At 40.6% G+C, this 23,378-nt stretch overlaps 1 protein-coding gene across 1 annotated transcript in view; it reads right to left on the reverse strand.

The window, feature by feature from the left end:
- The window catches only part of LOC149256860 (grpE protein homolog 2, mitochondrial-like), a 123,690-nt gene that overhangs the window by 75,165 nt on the left and 25,147 nt on the right, over positions 1 to 23,378 (reverse strand). Inside the window, exons 2-4 of the mRNA XM_089460904.1 lie at positions 4,445 to 4,993; positions 4,087 to 4,254; positions 3,767 to 3,895 (exon numbers count right to left, since the gene is read on the reverse strand). Of these exons, the coding sequence (XP_089317030.1) occupies positions 3,767 to 3,895; positions 4,087 to 4,254; positions 4,445 to 4,993 (846 nt within the window). The remainder of the gene's footprint in view (positions 1 to 3,766; positions 3,896 to 4,086; positions 4,255 to 4,444; positions 4,994 to 23,378) is intronic.

Genomic DNA, 23,378 nt, shown 5'->3' on the forward strand with positions numbered 1-23,378 from the left:
CCATGTGAAATCTACTCAAGAGTCAACACATCCACAGCATACTACCCCTGCCCAAGAAAGATATGTCTCTCCTCCTACCGCACCTCAAGCCCCAAAAAGTAATGCATCAACCCAATGTCCTTCATCTGGAACTCCATAGCAAGATCCTCCTTGCAACCACTAATCAGTCTCTCTGCGCCAATAATGAACAAGTCATCAACATACAGCACAAGGATGAGTGTATCATCCCCTACAACAATGTTGTATAGGTTCGGATTTGCATCACTCTTCGTGGAACCCATCTGCTACAAGTATCAATCCTCGAATACCAAGCTCTCGAAGCTTGCTTGTCCGTAGAGTGCTCGCCTCAACCAGCATACATGGGTCTCTCGCCCAAGTACCTCATAGCCCTGTCGCTGCTCAACATACACACCCTCCTCTATAATTCCATTTAGAAATGTGGTCTTCACATCCATCTGATGGATCTGCCAACCCATTTCTGCAGCAATAGAACTAAGGAACCGAATAGAAGTGTACCGAGCTACGGGAACGAAGGTCTCATCATAGTCAACTCCCTCTACTTGTGAGAACCCTCTAGCCACAAACCTCGCCTTGAACTTCTCAATTGTGCCATCTGCAGCATGCTTGATCTTGTATAGCCACCTGGAAGTCACAACTGACTTGCCCTCAAGCCTAGGCACCACTTCCCAAATATTGTTCTTAATGATAGAGGCATAATCCTCCACCATAGCCTCTCTCCATACCTCCTGGCTGGAAGCCTCCTCATAACTAGTAGGCTCAGAGTCAACAATGTTGGTAGCCTTGGCTACATAACTGCAAAACCACTCAGGTGACACACTCTCATTGTTCAGCCTCTTCGGAGGACCAACGGACTCTACTTCCTTCAAGGTGTCTTGAAGCCACTTGGGCCTCCTCTTCCCTGAAGAATCTTCCCCACACGGAACCTCATCCTCTGTCCCCCAGTCTGGTGAACCTGAAGGCCTGCCAACTGACCTTAGTGTGCCTATACTAGCACCTATCCTCGAAGAACCTATATTGGTACCTGTGTCTGTGTCTGTGTCAGTTGAAGTGCCATGTGAACTTTGTACTAGTGGAATCCCTAAAGAAGTGCCCAGTGAATTCGCCACTAGTGCCCCAAATGTCAATGACACTGAAGTACCCCCTATACCAGGCGATCCAGAACCCCGAGGTCCTGCTCCCTGTACCTGACCTCCCTACTGAAGAGAAGTATGTGACACTCTCTCATCATACTCCCATGTTCTCTGATAGGCCCTCTCCTCCTCGAACATCACATCCCTCCTAATCACCACTCTCTGTTTAGAAGGAATGAAGATCCGATAGGCCTTCAAAGTCTTGTTGTAACCCATAAAGATACCCTTCTCTGCCATGGGTTTCAACTTCGTCCTCTGCTCCTTGGGGATATAAGAATATGAGAGACATCCAAAGATACGAAGATGTCCCACATGAGGCTTCTCTCTAGTGAAAGCCTCCTCCAGAGCCATATTCCCCAATACTCTGTGAGGACTCCTGTTCTGAAGATAAACAGCAGTATTGCAGGCCTCAGTCCACAAAAACTAAGGATCTAAGCAAGATGATCCTTGTCCACAGTTTGCGAACTTGGAGACTAGGGAGTGAGTACCTGCAAACATCATGTATTATCTCAAAATAATCACATAAAGCACAACATAGGAAGCCCGTAATCAATACATGCCACAGATCAACGAACAAGAACACCTCGAGTTGCACCCAAAGTCTTTTATTATAGTAGAAAAAATAGTTCCCAACGAAACAATAGTTTACAAAAATGCTTCAGCAACAATATTCTAGCCAGAGATCAAGATGTTAGAGACTCAAATGACTCTCTAATTTATAGATAAATCCTCCAAATGGAAAATTATTAGTTAGTTTCTTTGATTCCTATCAAAAAAATCTTGGTCGTTGATAAACACTTCAAAATATTTTAATCTTGGCCTTGAATTTTAATTTTTGAGGAATTATCGAATTTATCATTTAATTCCATTTTAATTAGCTCAGAATTAATATCTTGAGCTAATTTCCTCAAAATATGGACTTTGGCTTAACCAACAAGGTCCAAGGGTCCAAATTTTCTTGAAATATGTAATATTACCTTTAATAATTGACTCTTTTAAGACCCACAAATTTTTCGATTTGGAAAATTTATTTTCATAAGACAATTTTAGTTTGACTCTAATTAATTAATTTTCTAGCTTAGGATTTAATTTTATTTTGCCAGAAAAATTAATTAATTTACATATGAAGGGATTTAATATTTTTCCGACAATCTAATACATAAGATTTTACATTTACAAGACTCAAAGAGGGAATACACATTTGACTTAGACCCTCAAGACACATAACCCATCTGCGACACAATATGATCTAGTAAACCAAATGATTTGTAATAAAATAATTAAGCCAACTAGCTTAAATTATTCCCAAGCCATTTTTACATCGGACTCGACTAAAAACACTAGGACTCACCTAATAATTTGACGATAAATTTCACTCTAGCTTTGGGGTTTAAGATGGAGGGAGAAAACTCTTATGATTAGCCGTGTCTAGAAACACAGGTAATCAGCAAGGTTAAAAAACCTCCTAGGATGGAATTCATCATCAAGATTATAGGCTTACCTAGGTTGTTACATAGACTCAAGGCTTAACTAAGATCATTTACATTACATAACTTGCAAAATGGGATAACCATTACACATGGACTGCTGATATGTGATTCGATATTTGTTGAAAAAATTGTTACTTCCGTTTCCCTGGAACTTTGAAAATTTGAGTTCAACCGATCCCACTGGACTTGGGCTAAAGATTAACCCCCTAGAAAGGCGAGAGAACAGATTTACAGTCAAGATCATTCAATCTTCCAGATCACCCCCTTATCCATACTAATTGCCCAAAACAAACAAGTATAAGCACCCTATTGCAAAATAATCAAAACACTTTTTAAATGGCAGCTCTCCTTCATTCAAGAGAAAATGTCAGATGGTAAGCAGTATGTGGTTGATGCAGATGGCGGAGGCACATGACATATCATCATCAAGAAGTGAATATCAAGAGTTGTTGGCTGGCTGGCTTTCATTGTAGGAGAAATGTTTTCTCCTATAGGGTTACCCATTTTGGTGGGTAACAGGCACATTACAATTGCTACAGATTTCCATCAACCTGCAAAGTCTATGTGTACTGGTTTTGAACTGTGACTGACACTTGGTAGTTTCAAACTGTTGTTGCAGAATTGCTCACATGGCTCTAGGTATACTGAGCTTACATTGCAAATCTCCCATAGGCTTTGTAAATTTGTTTACTAAATTTTCTAAATTCTAAGTAGTGAAATTCTGGGTAGTCTAGATCCAGTGCAACAAGAAAATAATAAATTTGCCAGTACAGGACTTTATATATGCCTAAGCAACCAACCAATTCTGCTACCTTGCATGTCTGGCACTTGTCATGCATGCAGCATGTGCCCATATTTAAGACCAAGGGAATTATTGATATATGTTACAGAAGTTGTAAGAGAATACAACAATGGCTATGGATAACAAGTCCCAACAACCTAGTAGGTCCACTATCTGTCAACATGTGATGACGTCCCCTCCAGGTTACAAGTGACCAACTATGCTTGCATTCATTATCAATATTAGCAATTCATATTGATTAGATTGGAAAGAGTTTTGGTTAGTTAATATGCAATTGCTTACATTATAAACAAAGCAACAAGGGATGTGTGAATAAATCCTACCTTCAAAACCACAGCCACGCTGCCAGGCTGCTTACTAGCATCTTGAACTTGAAATACTGCCATGTGCATATGAGGATCAAACTCTTCATTTATTGGATCAAACCTTTCAACTCCGTGTTTTTTAAACACCTGAAATCCATATAAACAATGTTAGATTCAGATTCTCAAATGTAAGACCCTCAAAGCTCAAATTTAAATTATGCTGAACAGTAAACAACAAAAGTGGGGAGGACAAGTAGGTTGCTACACGGTTCAAAAATTAATAATGCATATCAAGTTTGAAAACAAAACCAAGTTACAGAAGAAATTATTTGAATTACATCTGAAAGATGCTTTTCAGTCATCGCCACCCCTTCCAAAAGTGTTTTCAGTAGTGGCGCTGCTCCACTTGAATCTTGGGAAGGGTCTATCTTGCTAAAGCTTTCTTTAACAACAGATGATGCTCTTGACAAGTTATCAGCAACATCTAAGAGGCTCTTGGCAAAACTCTGCAATAAATTATATATTAGAATTACAGAAGAACTGTAATTAGCTCTTAGTTGACAACATCTAAAAGCTTTCAAATAGTATATAGCTCACAGATAAAAATACAAGAAATTCAACAAGAATGATTAAATGTGATTCTAAAATATTGCACTCAACATTCACAAGCTCCCTATGGGTTGAATGAAAGAACACCTGTATTGCAAACTTTTTTGTACTTTCTGCCTCACGCCTTGCCCTATCCATGACATTCTCTACTTCTGCATAACTCCGAAGAACCTTCTCCTGCATCACCTTAATCTCATTGTGTTTTTTCTTCAATAAATCCTCTTTCTCCTGAACAAGTCGAATTAAATCCTCTGTTGAAATTTCTTTTTCATCATCTGATGACATTTCTGATTCTGAACCTGACTCTTTTATTTGTGCAGTTTTCTTAGGCTTCTCCTGATTTTGACTGATGGGCTCAACAGTTTCATTGCCTTTACTAGCCACTGTACCCTCCACAGGTGAAACTGGATTTGATTCCTTCTGTGTTTGTGCACTATCCTTAGGCTCCTGATTTTGACTGACAGGCTCAACAATTTCCTCGCCTTCACTAGCAACTGTACCCTCCACAGGTGAAACTGGATTTGAATCCTTCTGTGATACTTCAGGTGATGCAACAGAGGAGAAAAGAGATGACTTGGGAGTTAAACATATAGAATAGGATTGAGAAAATAATTGCATTTTTTCACTCACAATCCACTGCACACAAAAATCAGTACACGAGAACATTAGCACAAAATCATAAGGCTGTAAAAAAACTGAAATAACCAATGAGATATGCCCAAAGGTAAAAGAATGATGGCAAGATTCAGAAGTAATTGCTATAGCCCATGATATGTAAACATGCTGCAATAAAATCTACCTGCCTTGTATATGAGCTACAACTAACCTATTCATCCATTGACTGTTTCGTTCTTCTATATTATCAATGCTCTGATAACATAGATACCAAGTTGCCTATGATTTGTTTGTGCAGGCTCAGGTAGAGGGACATAATTTTTTAAGTCAGAGTTTGTCAGGGTACTGAAAGATATATATATTTACGAGGGAAGCACAGGGATGTGTCCCTTTCATAGGACATCCATGATTGGCAACCCATGGCCCTGCCAATCCGGAAAAATCCCACACATCAATAGGGTATACCCCAGAAAACAGGGGAAGTCTCCTGGGCATCCCCTGGGGAACATCCCCCACTATGCAGAGGGCATCAGGAAATCCGCTGTACTTGGAAAAATGAATGATACAAAACTGTTTTGGCACTAATCAAAGCCATAAAAAATTAAAACGGATAATGGAAAACTAAAATGCAAACACTATGAACCCAAAACCCTTATGAAAATGTGTGCCTGTGATTATATAATCAACCCCACTTCATTTTAAACTCATTTCTTATAGTTTTGAATGTAAATACAGTGCTGTATGCAAAACATAAAAACAAACCGGCAACTTATCTGCAACTGTAAGTTTGCATTGGAGAAACTATATCTGGACTTTAAAAGCTTTGGAGGCTGCTATTTGTCTATTGGATTGAAGATTGAAGGACAGCAATGAAGATTGAGCATGTAGTGATGATCTTCAGATCAAGAGATTATTGATCTACAACTAAGTTATCTTGAATATTTTCTTGGAATTTTGAAGTTGTTTTAATTTTGGATAAGGCATTTCCTCTTTTCCTTCTACAATCTTCTCCACAATAACATTATTTGGAAAAAAAAGTTCAAAATGGAAGGAAACAGCCAAACTATTCAATATGGAATGTGACAATCACAGCCACAAGAAACCCCAAACTCAACGCCTTTCAATCCTTAGAAAGGCTTGTTGCGGCAGACAGCAGTTTCTGAGAAACGTCACAAAAAATAGCAGTGCTTCCTAGAGATGGATATGCAATATTTTTAGCCATCCTTTTAAGTATACCAACACTGGAGAAAATAATCTTTTAGGCATTCATAGAGATGAAGTGAAGGCACACCTCTATACACTCCAACAAAGAACTGAAATGACTAGACATAGCATGCCTGCCATAGCTGCAACTGCATACCCAAACTTGAATCGGAATATGAACTCTAAGAAACCTAAACTTGGAGAGTCTACCCACATAAATGAGGACAGTGTGATTATACCTGTACCAGATTGTCAGTATGCTGAGAATATGGACGATATATTCAACCATGTGGTTTGTTCGGGCTTTCCCCCTTCCTAGACAAGACACATCATCCATCCAATCCACAAATCTGGGAGCAGTCAAATAACTACAGAACTATCATGGTGAGCCACACATTCTCTAAGTTTTATGCCACAGTTCTACACCAATGGCTTTCTGAGGAACTGGAGAATCAACATCTCAAAGCTAGAGGACAAACAGGCTTTTGCCCAAACTAACAGACAATTGATCACATCTTCACCATCAGAGCCATCATTAAGGAGGCCTGCCATTGCTCTTCGCGGGTTTACAATTGCTTTATTGATTTTCAAAAATCTTTTGACATGGTTCCAAGGGAGGCACTATTCCAGAGACTTCACGACATAGGCATATCAGAGATCCTCTTAACTGCTATCATGAGACTCTATGAGTCAGTGATTGGGCATCTCAAGATGGCCCATGGTCAGACTTCATTCAAAGTACCATTGGGGTGAAATAAGGGTGTCATTTATCTCTGACTCTCTTTGGGATTTACATTGCTGAGCTCAAGTCTTTCCTCTGATGGTGACCACATCTTCACCATCAGAGCCCATCATTAAGGAGGCCTGCCATCGCTCTTCGCGGTTTTACAGTTGCTTCGTTGATTTTCAAAAATATTTTGACATGATTCCAAGGGAGGCACTATTCCAGAGACTTCACGATATTGGCATATCAGAGATCCTCTTAACTGCTATCATGACACTCTGAGTCAGTGATGGGGCATCTCAAGGCGGCCCATGGTCTATCAGACTTCATTCAAAGTACCATTGGGATGAAGCAAGGGTGTCCCTTCTCTCTGACTCTCTTTGGGATATATATTGCTGAGCTCGAGTCTTTCGTCCATGAGAACATATAGGAGGGTGATGGCTGCCTATTGCACCATGTTTTGATCTCCTTGCTCCTCTTTGTTGATGAATTGGTCTTGTCAGCCTCCACTCCCGAGGGATTACAGAGAAATTGACACATTCGCCAATTTCTGTGACATTTGACAGCTGAAGGTCAAGTTGAGTAAAACCAAGGTTCTGATCTTCAATGCCTCAAAGAACTCTGTTACAGACCTACACTTCTGCTACCACAGGGCAGAGATTGAGATCACCACAGCATACACCTGCTTGGGGGTACAGTTCACAAGGCCCAAATTTGGTATGCTGCAGGCACTCCAAATGCGACTCTATAAAGGCTATGGCTCCCTAGCACTCATCGAGTGATAATGCTTCCAAGCACAGTTCTAGGACATCTCATCCAAGCTTCACCTCATGGAGGCCATTACCAAACCCACTGTCCTCTATGGTTCCGAGATTTTGGAACCTTGTTTACTACAATCAAATTGGACCATGATCAAGAGAGTCCAGATCCTGATTCTCCAACATGCCATTCACTGCAAATGCATAGTTCCACAGTCCATTATTCAGGCAGAGTTCGGGGTCCACATATCTTATATTGAGGCCTTTTCCGCTTGGTCTCTTTACTCCATAGAGTCCAGGCTTACAAAGAGAGAGAGATACCACTATCTTGCACTTTGTTCTTTGGAGGCCATCACTTCGAAAACCCCCTCAGGTCATGTGTTGTCGCCCAAATTGTACACTAGATTACGACAACACTCAGGAGTCAGGACAGGTCCTTTCACTCTGATCCCTCTCCTCTGCGTTTAAGTTGTCTCCTAATTACAGAGTAAGGGGGGGAGTCGATCTTGTTTGGCCTTAAGCTTTAATCTAACGATTTATTTTTGGCAGGAGGGTTTGGCCAGTAGATTAAAGTGAAATATTATTTCCAGCAAATTATTTTTCTTAAAATCTACTTGGGCAAATAATGTTTTATTTGCTAAATAGAGCTTGTAATTCAAATTTGTAAATAGTGTAAACAATTTGTAAATTAAAGTGTGAATATTGTAAATAATTTATTAATTTGTAGATGATTTTTATTTTTTATTACCAACCCTTTTGTATGATTTTCTTTAAAATTTTGTATATAGTAAGGATTTTCTAATGTGAGTTTTGTAGATCTTGAAGGCACGTCTAGGGATTCTTTTCTAAATTTGTTTTTCAGGCACTTTCACTTCAGAATCAAGGAAAAATTTAAATTGTGAAAGGACTGGCCTTCACTTAGCCTGAAAGGCTAGGGTTTGTGGCATCCGGTGCAGCCTCAAGGATAATATTTGACAGGGCCAAAAAGACTGGTCTCTAGTCCTATTGAGGTAGCCGCAGGCCTCATCTTGTCAAGCAACCCTAGCCGCAGGCCTTTATCTACCTTTTGTGACCCTAAACCAGCCTTAAAAGGAGGCCGCAGGGCATTAGGGGCTTTTAAACATATTTTCCACCCTCCAAGAGTGTCTACATAGAAAGTTTAGGAATTGAGGTATAATTTTAAGTACTCTGTTATGTAAAAAATTAGTTAATTTTAGGTTATTATTTAATTCTAGGTTTAATTAGATGAAAGGGCACGATCATAAGATCATGCCCTTTCCCAAAGGGTGCCCATGGCGGTATATAAGCCAGGCAACCCATTGTAAACATTCATCATCTGTAATTTCATCTCTTAATAAAATATTTACATATATAAATTTCTGTGTATCAAGCATTTTCTGCTTCATCTGGTATCAGAGCATCGAATCCTCCCTGTGCTAGTTTCACTCACTGTGTTTCACTCACCATCTGTCCTTCTTAATCGATCCGTTGCTCCTTGTCGCTCTGTTGCTTCCTATCCGGTACGTAACCCCATCTTTTTCTGTCGCGTGGCTTACGTCCTCCCAACAATCATTGAACAACACATCTCTTTCCGCTCTCCTCCACTGAATCAACGTCCAACACCATTCTTCCTCTACGCTTGTCTGTCCGCGAACTTCGTCGTTACGTATGCTTTGAGGACAAAGCATTCTTTCGAGAGGAAGGCAATGTTATGTAAAAAATTAGTTAATTTTAGGTTATTATTTAATTCTAGGTTTAATTAGATGAAAGGGCACGATCATAAGATCATGCCCTTTCCCAAAGGGTGCCCATGGCGGTATATAAGCCAGGCAACCCATTGTAAACATTCATCATCTGTAATTTCATCTCTTAATAAAATATTTACATATATAAATTTCTGCGTATCAAGCATTTTCTGCGTCATACTCATACCCCCTATAACTTCTATAGACAACACCTTTTACATATTTATATCAAATATTACATAGAAATCCCATTTAGAAGGGGAATTTTAACAATTAAAAATGACTTCTAGACACAACCAAATTCTGCAACACTTTAGACATGATCTAGAAAGATAAGTTAAATTGGCTCTTACACTAGGACTCACCTAAGACTTTACCATCAAACCCCACTCTAGCTTTGGGGTATATTCGAGAGAAAAACTCAACTAATTATAAGTGTTGAAAACCACAAATAATTAGCCGAGGAAAAAACTCCCAAGAGTGAAACTTTTTACAAAAATCTTAGGCTACATAGATGTTTTACAAGGCTTTATGAACATACTAGAATCATTTTTACATAATGACCCATAGGGCTGCAGAATTTAGATTACATTTGAAGAGCAGAAGCTGCAGATGATGATGAAATCTGAAAAAATTCTGACTTGCTCTGAAATGTACTTTTCTCATGGGTAGTTGACACTCGAGTGGTCAATAAGCTCACCAGTTGGCATGGATCTAGGAGAACTCCTGGGGTTGAGGAAACTCTTGACTGTAGGATGTGCGCAATCCTTGTCATGTGTTGACAAGTGGTAATCCCCCCTACCATCAAGTATGGTACTTGCCAAGAGTATACCCCAGTATGCATCCTACCAACAAGTTGGTCATGTTGGGATTATCACCCATCTAGCCAATGGGTGTAGCTTGATTATGTGTGATCCTTGTCATGAGTTGACAAGTGATAACCCCCCCCAAGCAGAGATGAGACTTGGTTGTGCGAGATCCTTGTCATGTGTTGACAAGTGGTAATCCCCCTAAAGTCTGTGAATGTAGGTGTTCTACCACTTGACTCTTATTATAAAGCTTAGTTGAGCATGATCCCTATCATGCGTTGACAAGTGGTAATCCCCCCAAGCAGAGGTGAGACTTGGTTGTGCACAATCCTTGTCATGTGTTGACAAGTGGTAATCACCCCAAGCCTGTGTCAAGATGGGAAGATCAATGGATATAGGGTGATAGATGAATCTCCCCTATGATGATTCTTCTTCATTAGATTCAAACGTCATTGTTCCAAAGCAGAGATGAGCAAAGAAAGCAAAGATCTTTGTTGCCAAAAAAAATTCCTACCTAGTTGAGAGGGAGAGTTGAAAATTGGCAGCTCAAGGATTAATTTCCTTAAAGAAAATTGCATTTTTAACAATTCTGGAGTGACATTCTAAAAATAGAAAGACATGTCTAACATCTCAAGTATGACTTTCCAAAAATAGTAAATCACCTTGTATCAATTGGTCATCAAGTATAGTTGATGGAAAATCACTCAACTTATCATTAATCAATTTTGTGAGAGATTTTTCGGCGAAAATCACATGGAAAACCATTTGTCGACGCGTTTCGAACCAACTCGTGTGGTTCATTGTCAAGACAAGTTGAAGAAACAGATCCAGCTTAGCATGTTAAATAGTCTGAGCAGAGCCTCCAACGGCTAGTTTGACTCTAGGACCGGGGTCAAAATTATTTTATTAAATTAATTAGTAAAATTTAGGACCAATCCCTTAAAAAATATATAAAATATTTTTAATGGGTATTTAGTTCAAAAAATATTATTAAAAATTATAAGTTAAATAGTGTTTAAAAGGAAATTTAGTTAAATAAAGGACCTTATAATTAAATGCCTACATACAAATATATAAAGTAATATATAAAATAATTAAAAATAATAAGTTAATTAGTAATTAAAGGAAAATTTAGTTACATAAAGGACCTTATAAGAAGTAATACCAAAAGGATGTTAGGTTAGTTAGAAAATTATTTAAAAAGTATAAGTTAATAAGAATTAGTTATATAAAGGATGTAATAATATAAGAATAAATTATAGGCATAAATATAAATATATGAAGTAATATAAAATATATATATAAAAATAATAGAAAAGGGGGGGTGTTTATTTAGAAGTATTACGCTAATTAGTATTAGTCATAAAATACCTGAAGTAATAAGCTGTTAGAATCAATAAGAAATGAGAAAATTAACTCTCAAAAAAATTTAAAAAAAATATATATATATATATAATAATAATAATAAATAAAAAATAAAATAAAAAAAAATAAAAATAAAAATAAAAAAATAAAACATAAAACATAAACAAATAAATAAATGAAAAAAAAAACAACAACAACAACAACCTTGAGAGGAGGGCGGAAAAACGACTAGGAAGAGAGTGCTGGGACCCAACACCTACTGATTTTCCAGCCATCCTCTCTATTGAGATTGTTCGGCCTCTTTTCAATCTCAAGCGCTTCCCTAAATTTTCGATGATGGAAATGCGAAACCTTAGCAATAACACTAGCCTCTTCAATACAAACATGATGCTTTGTTTTCTCAGCGTGTTCAGCTAAAGCGGAAGACTTAGCTCTCCTATGCTTAAGGTCCGTTGCGTGCTCGCTAATCCATTGATTAATGGAGCGACCAGTCTCCCCAATATAGGGGGTCCCACAGGAACAAGGGATCATATAAACACCTTTCATATCCTTAGGGTCGATAGGATCCTTCACCGATCTGAGGGACATATGAATGGTATTCAGGGGCCTAAAGGTCACAGGGATACTATGCTTCCTGAGAATCCTTCCAATTTTATCAGTGGTCCCCTGAACATACGGAAGATGGACACCTGGAATTCGTTCCTTTGGTTCCCTTTTAGTCAGAGAATTCTTGGAAGCTTTAAGGAAAGCCCTCTGACCCATGTATCTACTATAACCATTCTCACCAAAGACATCAAGTAGATGGGATTTTTCTTTCTCAAAGCTCTTCTTATCCGAGATCCTTAGGGCCCGAGTAGCAAGGGTATTGAGAACACCCATCTTTTGAGCCGGGAAATGGTGGGAACTGGCATGAAGACACTGCTCCATATGATTTTTCTTCCAAAAAACTCGATGGGCGAGGGAACCATCACCATTCTTAGAAATAAGAATATCAAGGAATGGAAGGTATCCATCAACTTCCTGCTCCTTCTAATAATTCAATCAATTCTAATAATTCAATTTTGACTTAATTAGAAATATTACAATTACTATTATCTGTTGAGAAATCTAGCGCAGCTAGATTAGGAGATTTCTCTTACTTTGGTAACTGCTTGTGATATATTTTTATTTAACTTGATTAGCTTCTTCTTTCACTTGATTATTATTAGTGTTCTTATCATCAAACAGCTACCAAACAACAAAGAACAATGAGACAAGAGGACACAAGACGTAGGCGATCAGCCAAGGCCAAAACCTCTCCCTATGAGAGGAAAACCCACAAGAACTCTTCTCTTCTTATAGAACTTCAAATGACAAATGCCAAGACCTATGACCCTTGACCAAGACCCCTCCAAGACCAAGTCAAACTTCTCCTTGATGTGCTTCCTTCTTGCAAACTCAAACCAAGTCAACATGCCTTATAGCAGTTTCAACTTCTCCTTTTCGAACCTACAACCTGATTGCAACTTCAGCCTCTCTTCTTGCAATTCTCAGCCTACCTTCTTACAATTCTCAGCTTACCTGCAACTCTCAGCCTCCTGCAATAACTGCTCCTGTGCACATGTGAGAGGTAAAGGGCATATTTAATAAGCTTCTTTCCTTCGCTTGCTTTGGATCTCTCTCCTTATGAATTCAGCTTGCTCTAATGATCTTTTGAATGCTCATTTCGTCTATCCTTGGAATCTACAATTATTCACTTCAGAAATGAAAAAAACCCTAATTGCAGTCGCACATGTGAGAGATTATGTCCCAAAACAACCTTCTAAAGCTTCGATCTTCCTTCCTTTTGTCTCTCCTCTTTCTCGTTGATTTTTCCTTGTCTTCTTATGCCTTTATCGAACCTCTTGTGCTTCAAAAACAAACTTGATTGATTCCTCTACAAATGAGGTCGAGCTCTCTATATATAGGCTTCCTGTCACTACTTGTGGACCGACTTGTCCTTCTAGATAGGCCAACTTGTAGCTTGCACATTGACAAGGTCTTGGAGGATCTTTGACTCGAAATAAAATTTTCTTTACAATATATAACATGCCCAAATGGGTCTTCCATACATGACAATGACACAATTGACTTGTAGACTCAATGAAAAGCCCTAGAAGCACTCAATGGGTGGTTCACCTATAAAATAAATTTCCCTTGAGCATGAAGCCCATGTTTCAAGAATATCAATAATAAATTTATTTTTCTCTTTACAACAAATACATAGAATCATGATTACATATGTCATTATGAAGACCGAACCTAGTTATACATTTCAGCATTATCATTATCCTTATGATACTATGATATTATTATCAAAAGAAAATTCAAGTCACTTTACCTTCATACTCCACAACCCTCTTTCCTTAATGTCCCTCATGACTCTACGTTACACTCTCTCTTACTCTCTCATTAAAGACTTGGCATATTCCTCTTACACACTCATTGAAAGCATGTCATAAAAGATTCCTCTTACACACTCATTGAAAGCATGTCATAAAAGATTCATCTTATGCACTCTTTAAAGCATATGACACACTCTCTCTTAAATGCATAAGATACAAAGCATGCATACCTCTCCTTACATGGCATTCGTTACCCTCTCTCTTTAATGGCATGAGTTACTCTTCCTAAAAGGGAATGAGCTACACTCCTCAAGGCATGCAAGATTCCTTCATTGAAGGCATGCGTTGCCTCTCTCCATAATGGCTTAAGTTACTCTTCCCTATTTGGCATACAAGCATGCTCCTTCTTTATGGCATGAATTTGTTGCTCCTCCTATATATGTGTGCCTCGTATCTTCTCCCCTCACTACATGTGCATTGTGAAAGATGGATTCAAAATTAAGAGAGAGAGTTGGAGAGACTTGAAGAAGATTGTGAAGAAGAGAGATTTGGAGAGTAAGAGCAAAACTTGAAGGTTGATTCAGTGTTTGCATCAGTTGCTGTTATTAGTGATCTTCATGCTACAGTTTGCTCAAATTTGGGTGAACTTATTCATTCTCTTAATCTTTCATTGTACTTTGTATCTCTTTTGAATAATTGATATCTGATAGAAGAAGAATCTGTTTGGGTTTTTCCCTTGTGGGCTTTGCCCTGGTCACTGAACCTAAATTCTTTGTGTCTCGTTCTATTTTTGGTTGTCTTCCTTTGTGCATTTGGTTTATGTTCTATCTACAATTGCTTAACTAACATTGCAGCATAAAACAAAAAAAAAAAAAAAAAAAAAAAAAAAAAAAAAATTGTAATAAGTGATTGTTACAACATAGAACATCAAATTTTAACAAAAGTGGGAAGTATTAACTGGATCATGTTTAAGGTTTTGGTCACAAGGCATCAAGCATTTGTTGTTAAACAGTTTGTCTTGGCAACAGCGTGCAAAAATGATAAAGTTAAACAAACATATTTGTGGCAATTGCATTAAAATTTCTCTGTTTCAAGGTGATGATTGTTTGCTTTAAGAATAAGCCAACTTACCTTTCAATCTCGAACATTCGTTATTGCAAAACCAGAGAAGAGAGACAAGAAAACTGAAGAAACTAATGAAAACTATTTGAACCTTTTAGACCAAACAAATTAATGTGCGGGGAAAAAGCAAGGAGCACACGAGCTAGGGCAAAGACCACAAGAGAAAGGAAGCTCCAATATCAAAGCAGGCATCACTGAAACAACATCCTTGTGTGCAAGATCAACTCATGGAAAATGTTAAAACTTAAAACTTAAAACAACACAACTACTCTGCAATAACCTGATCTATCTAATTGCAACATTTCAGCTAAATTCCATCAAAATTGATGCCAGCCTAAGCTGCATATACCCCAATGATGCAGCCTAAGCCGCATATACCTATAGAAAGCAAATTAAGTTTGCATGTCACACTATGTGTGTACATGTCCCAGGAATTTCAAATAGTCCTTTGTCTTAGTAAAACCTTCACAAATCAAGGTTTAAGGCTCCTTAATTAAACTCTACGCAGAAACATTCATTTAACGATCCATAGGTTATAACTTTGGGTTACTTTTCACCTTCGGTGCTTATCAACCATACCCTAGTCTTTAGACTTTGGTTAAACTCAAACTTAACCCATAAAACATTAATCCGCTTATTTATATTATAATTTCCGTGTAATAGAAATATCTCATAAACCACACTTAAACCTTACCTTTCCGCCATTCCACAAACCTTTGCACATACATCGATGCTCTCCTTAGCTCGCTAAATCTCCGCCATCGATCTTGTTCTTCGATCCGACAGTTATTGCGTCACCCGATCATCAACTAGCTTAGCCGAACTCCACCGTTGATCTGTCTCATCCGATCCAATGGCTATTGCGTCATCCGCTCGCCAACAAACTTGGTTGATCACCACCGTTGATCAATCCCACTCGGTCCAATGGTTATCGTGCAATCTTGAGCAGATATTTGCACGACCGATATCAGATTGGAAGCACGTGAGAAAAGTGGTTTTCTCTTTCCATCATTTGCTACGTGTCAGCCGCTAAAGGTAATCGCGTGAAATTTTGAAAGATCGCTTACCACCTTTAGGGCGCACGAGAAACTACTTACCCCTTGCGAATACCACTCCGTCCTTCTATTAACAGGTGGTGTTAATCTCTACCATTCATCTTCTGATCTGAAAATGAAAATCTTAGATTATTTTTAAGGTATTACAGACTCATGTGCGGGATTTGCCTATATTACTTAGTGCAACGAATCGAAAAGATTGCGAATAATATAGACAATGAGCAGTTAGAGAAACATAATAGACAAACACACATAACACAGCAAATAATCAAGGAGTTCACCCAAAACTCTTGGGCTACGTCCCCTAGTCCAGCCTTCAATGGTGACCTCTCTATTATGTCTTCAAGAGCAGAGTTTTTTTTAACAAATGTGAGCTCAAATTGAGTCTCAACACAATAGAAATAAAACAACAAGGCTTTACTTGGATCCCCCAAGTCTTTTAAGTACACAGACTCTCCCCCTCGCTCTCTATCTCTGTTTTCTCTCTGTCTCAGCACTACCTGCCTCTATCTCTGTCATTCAGTGGCTTTTTAAGCCAATCAACGCTTGTCTGTTCGTTTTCCCTTTCGGGCTCTCTGGCTCTCGGCCTCTGTCCGCTGAAATCCCCTATGAACGTTAAACAATCATTGTTAAACATCTTCTGTTGAAATTTGGTACCGGAGGATAGGTGGTTCCCTTAGGCTTTGATCTTTGGCCTAGGGAAAAGTGTCCAAAAGAATTTAATTTTTCTCCTAAAGTAACTTTATAATTTTTATAAAGTTAAATCTAATTTAAAAGTGACTTTAAGTGATAAAGTTACTAAGTCTAATTTTAAAGTGACTTTTATAAAGTCAATGAAAAATTAGAAAGGAAAAGTGACTTTGGAAATAAATGACTAAGTGGGTCTTTATTAAAGTGGGGTGAATTAAAAAATAGAAAGTGAGATTTAAATGAGCATTTAATCTCAGCCATTGATCTAAATCTATTTCAGCCATTGGATTTAGGGATCACCCAAAAGTCACTTAGGGTTGGGTTTAGGGAGGAAAATGAGGAAAAGATCATTCATTCTTTCATGAGCAGATTGAGAGAAGGAGAGCAAAAGAGCAAGGGAGATTTCTGGGCGGTGTAACAGCAAAGCTGAAAGCGGAGTAACAGCAAAGCTGAAAGCGGTGTAACAGCAAAGCTGCAAGCGGAGTTACAGCAAAGCTGAACGCAGAGTAACAGCAAAGCTGCAAGCGGAGTTACAGCAAAGTTGAACGCAGAGTAACAGCAAAGCTGCAAGCGGAGTTACAGCAACGCTGAACGCAGAGTAACAGCACAGCTGAAAGCGGAGTTACAGCAACGCTAAACGCAGAGTAACAGCAAAGCTGAACGCGGAGTAACAGCAAAGCTGGAAGCGGTGTAACGGCAAAGCTGAAAGCGGTGTAACAGCAAAGCTGCAAGCGGAGTAACAGCAAAGCTGAAAGCGGTGTAACAGCAAAGTTGAAAGCGGAGTAACAGCAACAGCAACGGTGTTTCAGCAAGGCTGAGATATGTTGTAAAAGTCTGTTTGTTGATTTTTTGCTGAACATTTCTCCTACTGTAAAAGGGCATTTTCCAGAAATAAAGAAGAGCTCTCAAACTGGTTTTCCCCAAGAGTTGTAGGGGGTTTTTCCAGGGTCAAGTTGACCAAAAATCTCAGTGTTTAAATGTGTTTTAATGGCTGTTTATTACTGCTGATTTTTATTTCTGCAATTTCCAGCATTCTGTAAAATTTCCAGAATTTGTGTTTTCAGCAATATTTATTTTTTCCAGCTTGTTGAATGTATGGTTATGGGAAAGGGCATTTAACTATATGGGAGAAATAAGGAGAAACTGAAAACCGGGGTGGCAAATGAGAAATTTCTACATGGTATCAGAGCTTGAGTGTTGAAGGGCAGTTTGGGACAGCAAAAGGAAAAATTACAGTTGCTGATTTTTCACTCAGAAAATTCCAGCAAGCTGATTTTTCATAAACAGCAGTTTTATCTTTACCACAGCAGTGCTATTTTTCAGTTTTAGGACAGCAAGATGTCATTGGGATTGAGGGTGGAGGATAGGTTGGATGGGCATACAAATTACAGCGTTTGGAAGGAGAGAATGCAGAGTATCTTTGAGGAGGCAGAAGTCTGGGATATCATGGTGCATACAGCACAGCACCCTGTTGTTGTGCCTACTGATGCTACTCAGTTGGCCGCTTATAATAGAAAGAACAACAAGGGTAAGAGGCTGATTCTAGACGGAATCAAAGACCATTGCATTCCTCATGTGAGAGGAAAGAACAATGCCCATGAGATGTGGACAGCATTGTCCAATCTCTACCAGAGTACCAATGAGAACCGGAAGATGGTCCTGAAGGAGAAGCTGAAGAACATTAAGATGGGTAATGATAGTGCAACTGGATATCTCACAAAGATAACCAATGTGAGAGATGAGTTGGCAGCGATTGGAGAGGCCATTTCACCCACTGAGTTGGTGCGGATTGCAGTGAATGGCCTCCCCCGTTCATGGTTGAACTTTGCTGATGGGGTTTGTGCACGTGAGACCCTTCCCACATGGGAGAGGTTTTGGGATGATTGCATTCAGACAGAGATCAGGAAATGACAGCTTGGGGCAGCCAAGCCAGTTGAGCAGGATGAGGACGTAGCACTAGTGGCAGGAGGCAAGAAAGGCAAAGGGAAGAAGCAGGCTTCCACAAGCGGTGGTGGGGGCAAAGGCAAAGGTAAAGGTAAACAGGGGAACACACAGAAGGACTATTCCAAGGTGAAGTGTTGGAATTGTCAGAAGATGGGACACTATGCAGTTGTGTGTCCGGAGAAGAAGAAGAAGAAGGGGAAGAACCAGGACGTGGCAGCTTCAGCAGAGATTGAGGACTTTGCAGGTCGTTTTGATCGGGAGTTTGCGTTCACTACATGTGAGTCCTCTAGTGCAGGATCACCTGCCACACAGGTTCAGAGGGAGCATGCTTTTCCCTCGACTAGTGGAGCATCTTCAGGTATCTGGTATGTGGACAGTGGAGCTTCACGTCATATGACAGGAGTCCGTGAGTACTTCTCAGAGCTTTCAGAGAGTGGCACTGATATTGAGGTAGTATTCGGTGATGACAGAGTTGTTAGAGCAGTCGGGGTGGGGACAGTGACATTTCAGAGGGAGTCCAAACCTCCCCTTGAAGGTGTCAGAGGTTCTTTATGTGCCAGGGATGAGGAAGAACCTCATATCCGTCTCAGCTTTGGAGGACAGAGGATATGAGGTACTATTCAGGGGAGGACAGGTGTTGATGTATCCCAGGGGCACTCCAGCTGATTCAGCTAGAGTGATAGGTGTACGCCATGCAAAGGTGTACAAGTTTGCATTCCAGCCCCTTTTGGCATTGAGCAGTAATACCGACAGCAAAGCTAGCAGTTCTGAGCTGTGTGAGATTTGGCACCGCAGGATGGGACATATGTATCATGGAGCCTTGAGGACATTGGGAGATCACTACAGGTGTGCCAGATTTCAGTACTGATCACTTTGATACTTGCAGAGGTTGTGTGATGGGCAAGTTTGCCAAATCCCCTTTTCCCAGCAGTGACAGCAGAGCGACGGGGATACTTGATTTGATTCATTCCGATGTGAGCGGTCGGATGTCTCATGTTTCCTTGAGTGGATATGAGTACTATGTTTTATTCATTGATGATCACTCCAGGAGGACCTGGATTTATTTCTTGAAGACCAAGAGTGAGGTCTTCAAGCGGTTTCAGGAGTTTAGAGCTCTTGTGGAGACACAGACAGGTCGGAAGATCAAGTCCCTGAGGTCGGACAATGGAGGAGAGTACACCCTTGGAGAGTTTGTTGACTATTGTGCGGAGGCAGGCATTAGGAGGGAGTTCACTGTTCCTTACAACCCCCAGCAGAACGGGGTTGCGGAGAGGAAGAACAGATCCATCATAGGGGCTGCCAAAGCCATGTTACATGATCAGGGGTTGCCATTGTTCTTGTGGGCAGAGGCCTGCAACACAGCTGTTTACTTGCAGAACAGGAGTCCGCATCGTGCCTTGGGGCACATGACTCCGGAGGAGGCTTTCTCTGGGAAGAAGCCTGATCTTGGTCATCTTCATATCTTTGGATGCATTACATACTCCTATATACCCAAGGAGAAGAGGACCAAACTAGAGCCCACCGCAGAGAAGGGTATCTTTGTGGGCTACAGTGAGACCTCAAAGGCCTTTCGGATTTACATTCCTGCACAGAGGAGAGTTGTTGTTAGACGGGATGTGAAGTTCGAGGAGGACAGGGCCTTTAGGAGGTCACGGGAGTTAGAGTATCTGGATCAGCCAGACCCTCAGCAGCAGTTGAGTCAGTCGCAGGGATCCAGTGGGCAGGGATCAGGAGGATCCGGAGGTACATCTATGAGGATGTCAGGTCCATCAGTGAGCAGTGGCTCGCCGAGCCAGAGGGGTGGTGCTCCGGGCAGCATGCAGAGCAGTTCACTAGGGAGTCCACTGATGGACAGTTCACACGGTACCTCAGCTTCTACAGGTTCAGGTGCAGGCAGGAGGACAGCAGACAGACAGTCAGGAGTTCAGGCTACTGATGGTGATGAGGAGGAGGAGTTTCATTCTCCTATGGGAGAAGAATGCTCAGGGAAGAGGAAGCCCAAGTGGCTTCAGGACACCTTGAGAGATGCCACATCTGTTGCTGAGCCGAAGAGGCCGGTCAGAGAGAGTTGACCACCTGAGAGGTTTTGTAGTTATATGGCGATGGTTACCAGCATCCTTGACTCTGAGCCTTCTAGCTATGAGGAGGCAGCTAGCCAGCAGGTCTGGAGAGAGGCCATGCAGGAGGAGTATTCTTCTATCATGAAGAATGATGTTTGGGAGGTGGTGCCGAGGCCTGAGGGCAAATCTGTGGTTACTTCCATATGGCTTTACAAGGTAAAGCATGCTGCAGATGGCAGCATTGAGAAATTCAAAGCAAGGTTTGTGGCTAGAGGGTTCTCCCAGGTAGAGGGAGTTGATTATAAGGAGACCTTCGCTCCCGTGGCTCGATATACTTCGATCCGCTCCATTATATCGATAGCAACAGAGATGGGTTGGAAGATCCACCAGATGGATGTGAAGACCGCATTTCTCAATGGCTTCATACAGGAGGAGGTGTACACTGAGCAGCCACAGGGCTTTGAGGTGCATGGGAAGGAGTCCCATGTGTGCAGATTGAAGAAGGCCCTTTATGGCCTGAAGCAAGCTCCCAGAGCTTGGTACTCCAGGATAGATGCATACTTGCAGGGGATGGGTTTCACAAAGAGTGAGGCAGACCCAAACCTTTACTTTATTGTGATTGGTGAGGAGCCTCTCATTCTGGTGCTGTATGTGGATGACTTGATCATTACAGATGCAGAGAGACTCATAGAGCACTGCAAGAGAGATCTTGCGGCGGAGTTTGAGATGAAGGACATCGGCTTGATGCATTACTTTTTGGGTTTGGAGGTGTGGCAGGAGGAGGGGCATTTCTTCCTGGGACAGGGGAAGTATATTGTGGACATCCTTAGCAGATTCCACATGGAGGATTGTAGACCCATGTCGACACCGATGATCACCAACTGGAAGAAGCTTCATGCTTCGGATTCCGAAATGGTGGATCCCACATTGTACAGGCAGCTGATTGGTTCCTTGATGTATTTGGTCAACACTAGACCAGATATCTGTTTTGCAGTCAACACGATGAGTCAGTTTATGTGTGAGCCTAGGAAGGTTCACTGGGTGGCTGCAAAACACATTTTGCGGTACTTGCAGGGGACAGTGGATTATGGTCTGGACTACAGGCAGGGAGATGGAGTGAGATTGGCAGGATACACTGATTCTGATTGGGCAGGTTGTGCGTCTGATAGGAAGAGCACTTCAGGGTGTTGTTTTGGGTTGGGTTCAGCAGTAGTGTCATGGTTCAGCCGGAAGCAGCAGTCAGTAGCACTGAGTTCAGCGGAAGCAGAGTATATGGCAGCCAGTCTAGCTAGTTGTGAGGCCATCTGGCTTCGCAATATGTTGTTTGGCTTATTTGGTCAGCCGTTGAGACCTTCAGTGATTTACTGTGATAATCAGAGTTGCATTAAACTCACGGAGAATCCAGTATTTCATGACAGGTCAAAGCATATCGGGATCAGATATCATTTCATCAGAGACTATGTTCAGAAGGGAGCTGTGAAGCTTGAGTATATTTCCACTGATGAGCAGGTTGCAGATATTCTTACCAAAGCCTTACCACGGGGCAAGCATGTCTACTTCAGAGACAAGATGGGTGTGGTGAGGAACACCTTCCTCGGTAAGAGGGAGTGTTGAAATTTGGTACCGGAGGACAAGTGGTTCCCTTAGGCTTTGATCTTTGGCCTAGGGAAAAGTGTCCAAAAGAATTTAATTTTTCTCCTAAAGTAACTTTATAATTTTTATAAAGTTAAATCTAATTTAAAAGTGACTTTAAGTGATAAAGTTACTAAGTCTAATTTTAAAGTGACTTTTATAAAGTCAATGAAAAATTAGAAAGGAAAAGTGACTTTGGAAATAAATGACTAAGTGGGTCTTTATTAAAGTGGGGTGAATTAAAAAATAGAAAGTGAGATTTAAATGAGCATTTAATCTCAGCCATTGATCTAAATCTATTTCAGCCATTGGATTTAGGGATCACCCAAAAGTCACTTAGGGTTGGGTTAAGGGAAGAAAAGGAGGAAAAGATCATTCATTCTTTCATGAGCAGATTGAGAGAAGGAGAGCAAGAGAGCAAGGGAGATTTCTGGGCGGTGTAACAGCAAAGCTGAAAGCGGAGTAACAGCAAAGCTGAAAGTGGTGTAACAGCAAAGCTGCAAGCAGAGTTACAGCAAAGCTGAACGCATAGTAACAGCAAAGCTGCAAGCGGAGTTACAGCAAAGCTGAACGCAGAGTAACAGCAAAGCTGCAAGCGGAGTTACAGCAACGTTGAACGCAGAGTAACAGCAAAGCTGAAAGCGGAGTTACAGCAACGCTGAACGCAGAGTAACAGCAAAGCTGAACGCGGAGTAACAGCAAAGCTGGAAGCGGTGTAACAGCAAAGCTGCAAGCGGTGTAACAGCAAAGCTGCAAGCGGAGTAACAGCAAAGCTGAAAGCGGTGTAACAGCAAAGTTGAAAGCGGAGTAACAGCGACAGCAACGGTGTTTCAGCAAGGCTGAGATAAGTTGTAAAAGTCTGTTTGTTGATTTTTTGCTAAACATTTCTCCTACTGTAAAAAGGCATTTTCCAGAAATAAAGAAGAGCTCTCAAAC

The sequence above is a fragment of the Pinus tabuliformis genome, chromosome 7, assembly GCF_031772625.1.
Source record: "Pinus tabuliformis cultivar Carrire ecotype Pingquan chromosome 7, CPIR1, whole genome shotgun sequence".
NCBI classification, from domain to species: domain Eukaryota; kingdom Viridiplantae; phylum Streptophyta; class Pinopsida; order Pinales; family Pinaceae; genus Pinus; species Pinus tabuliformis.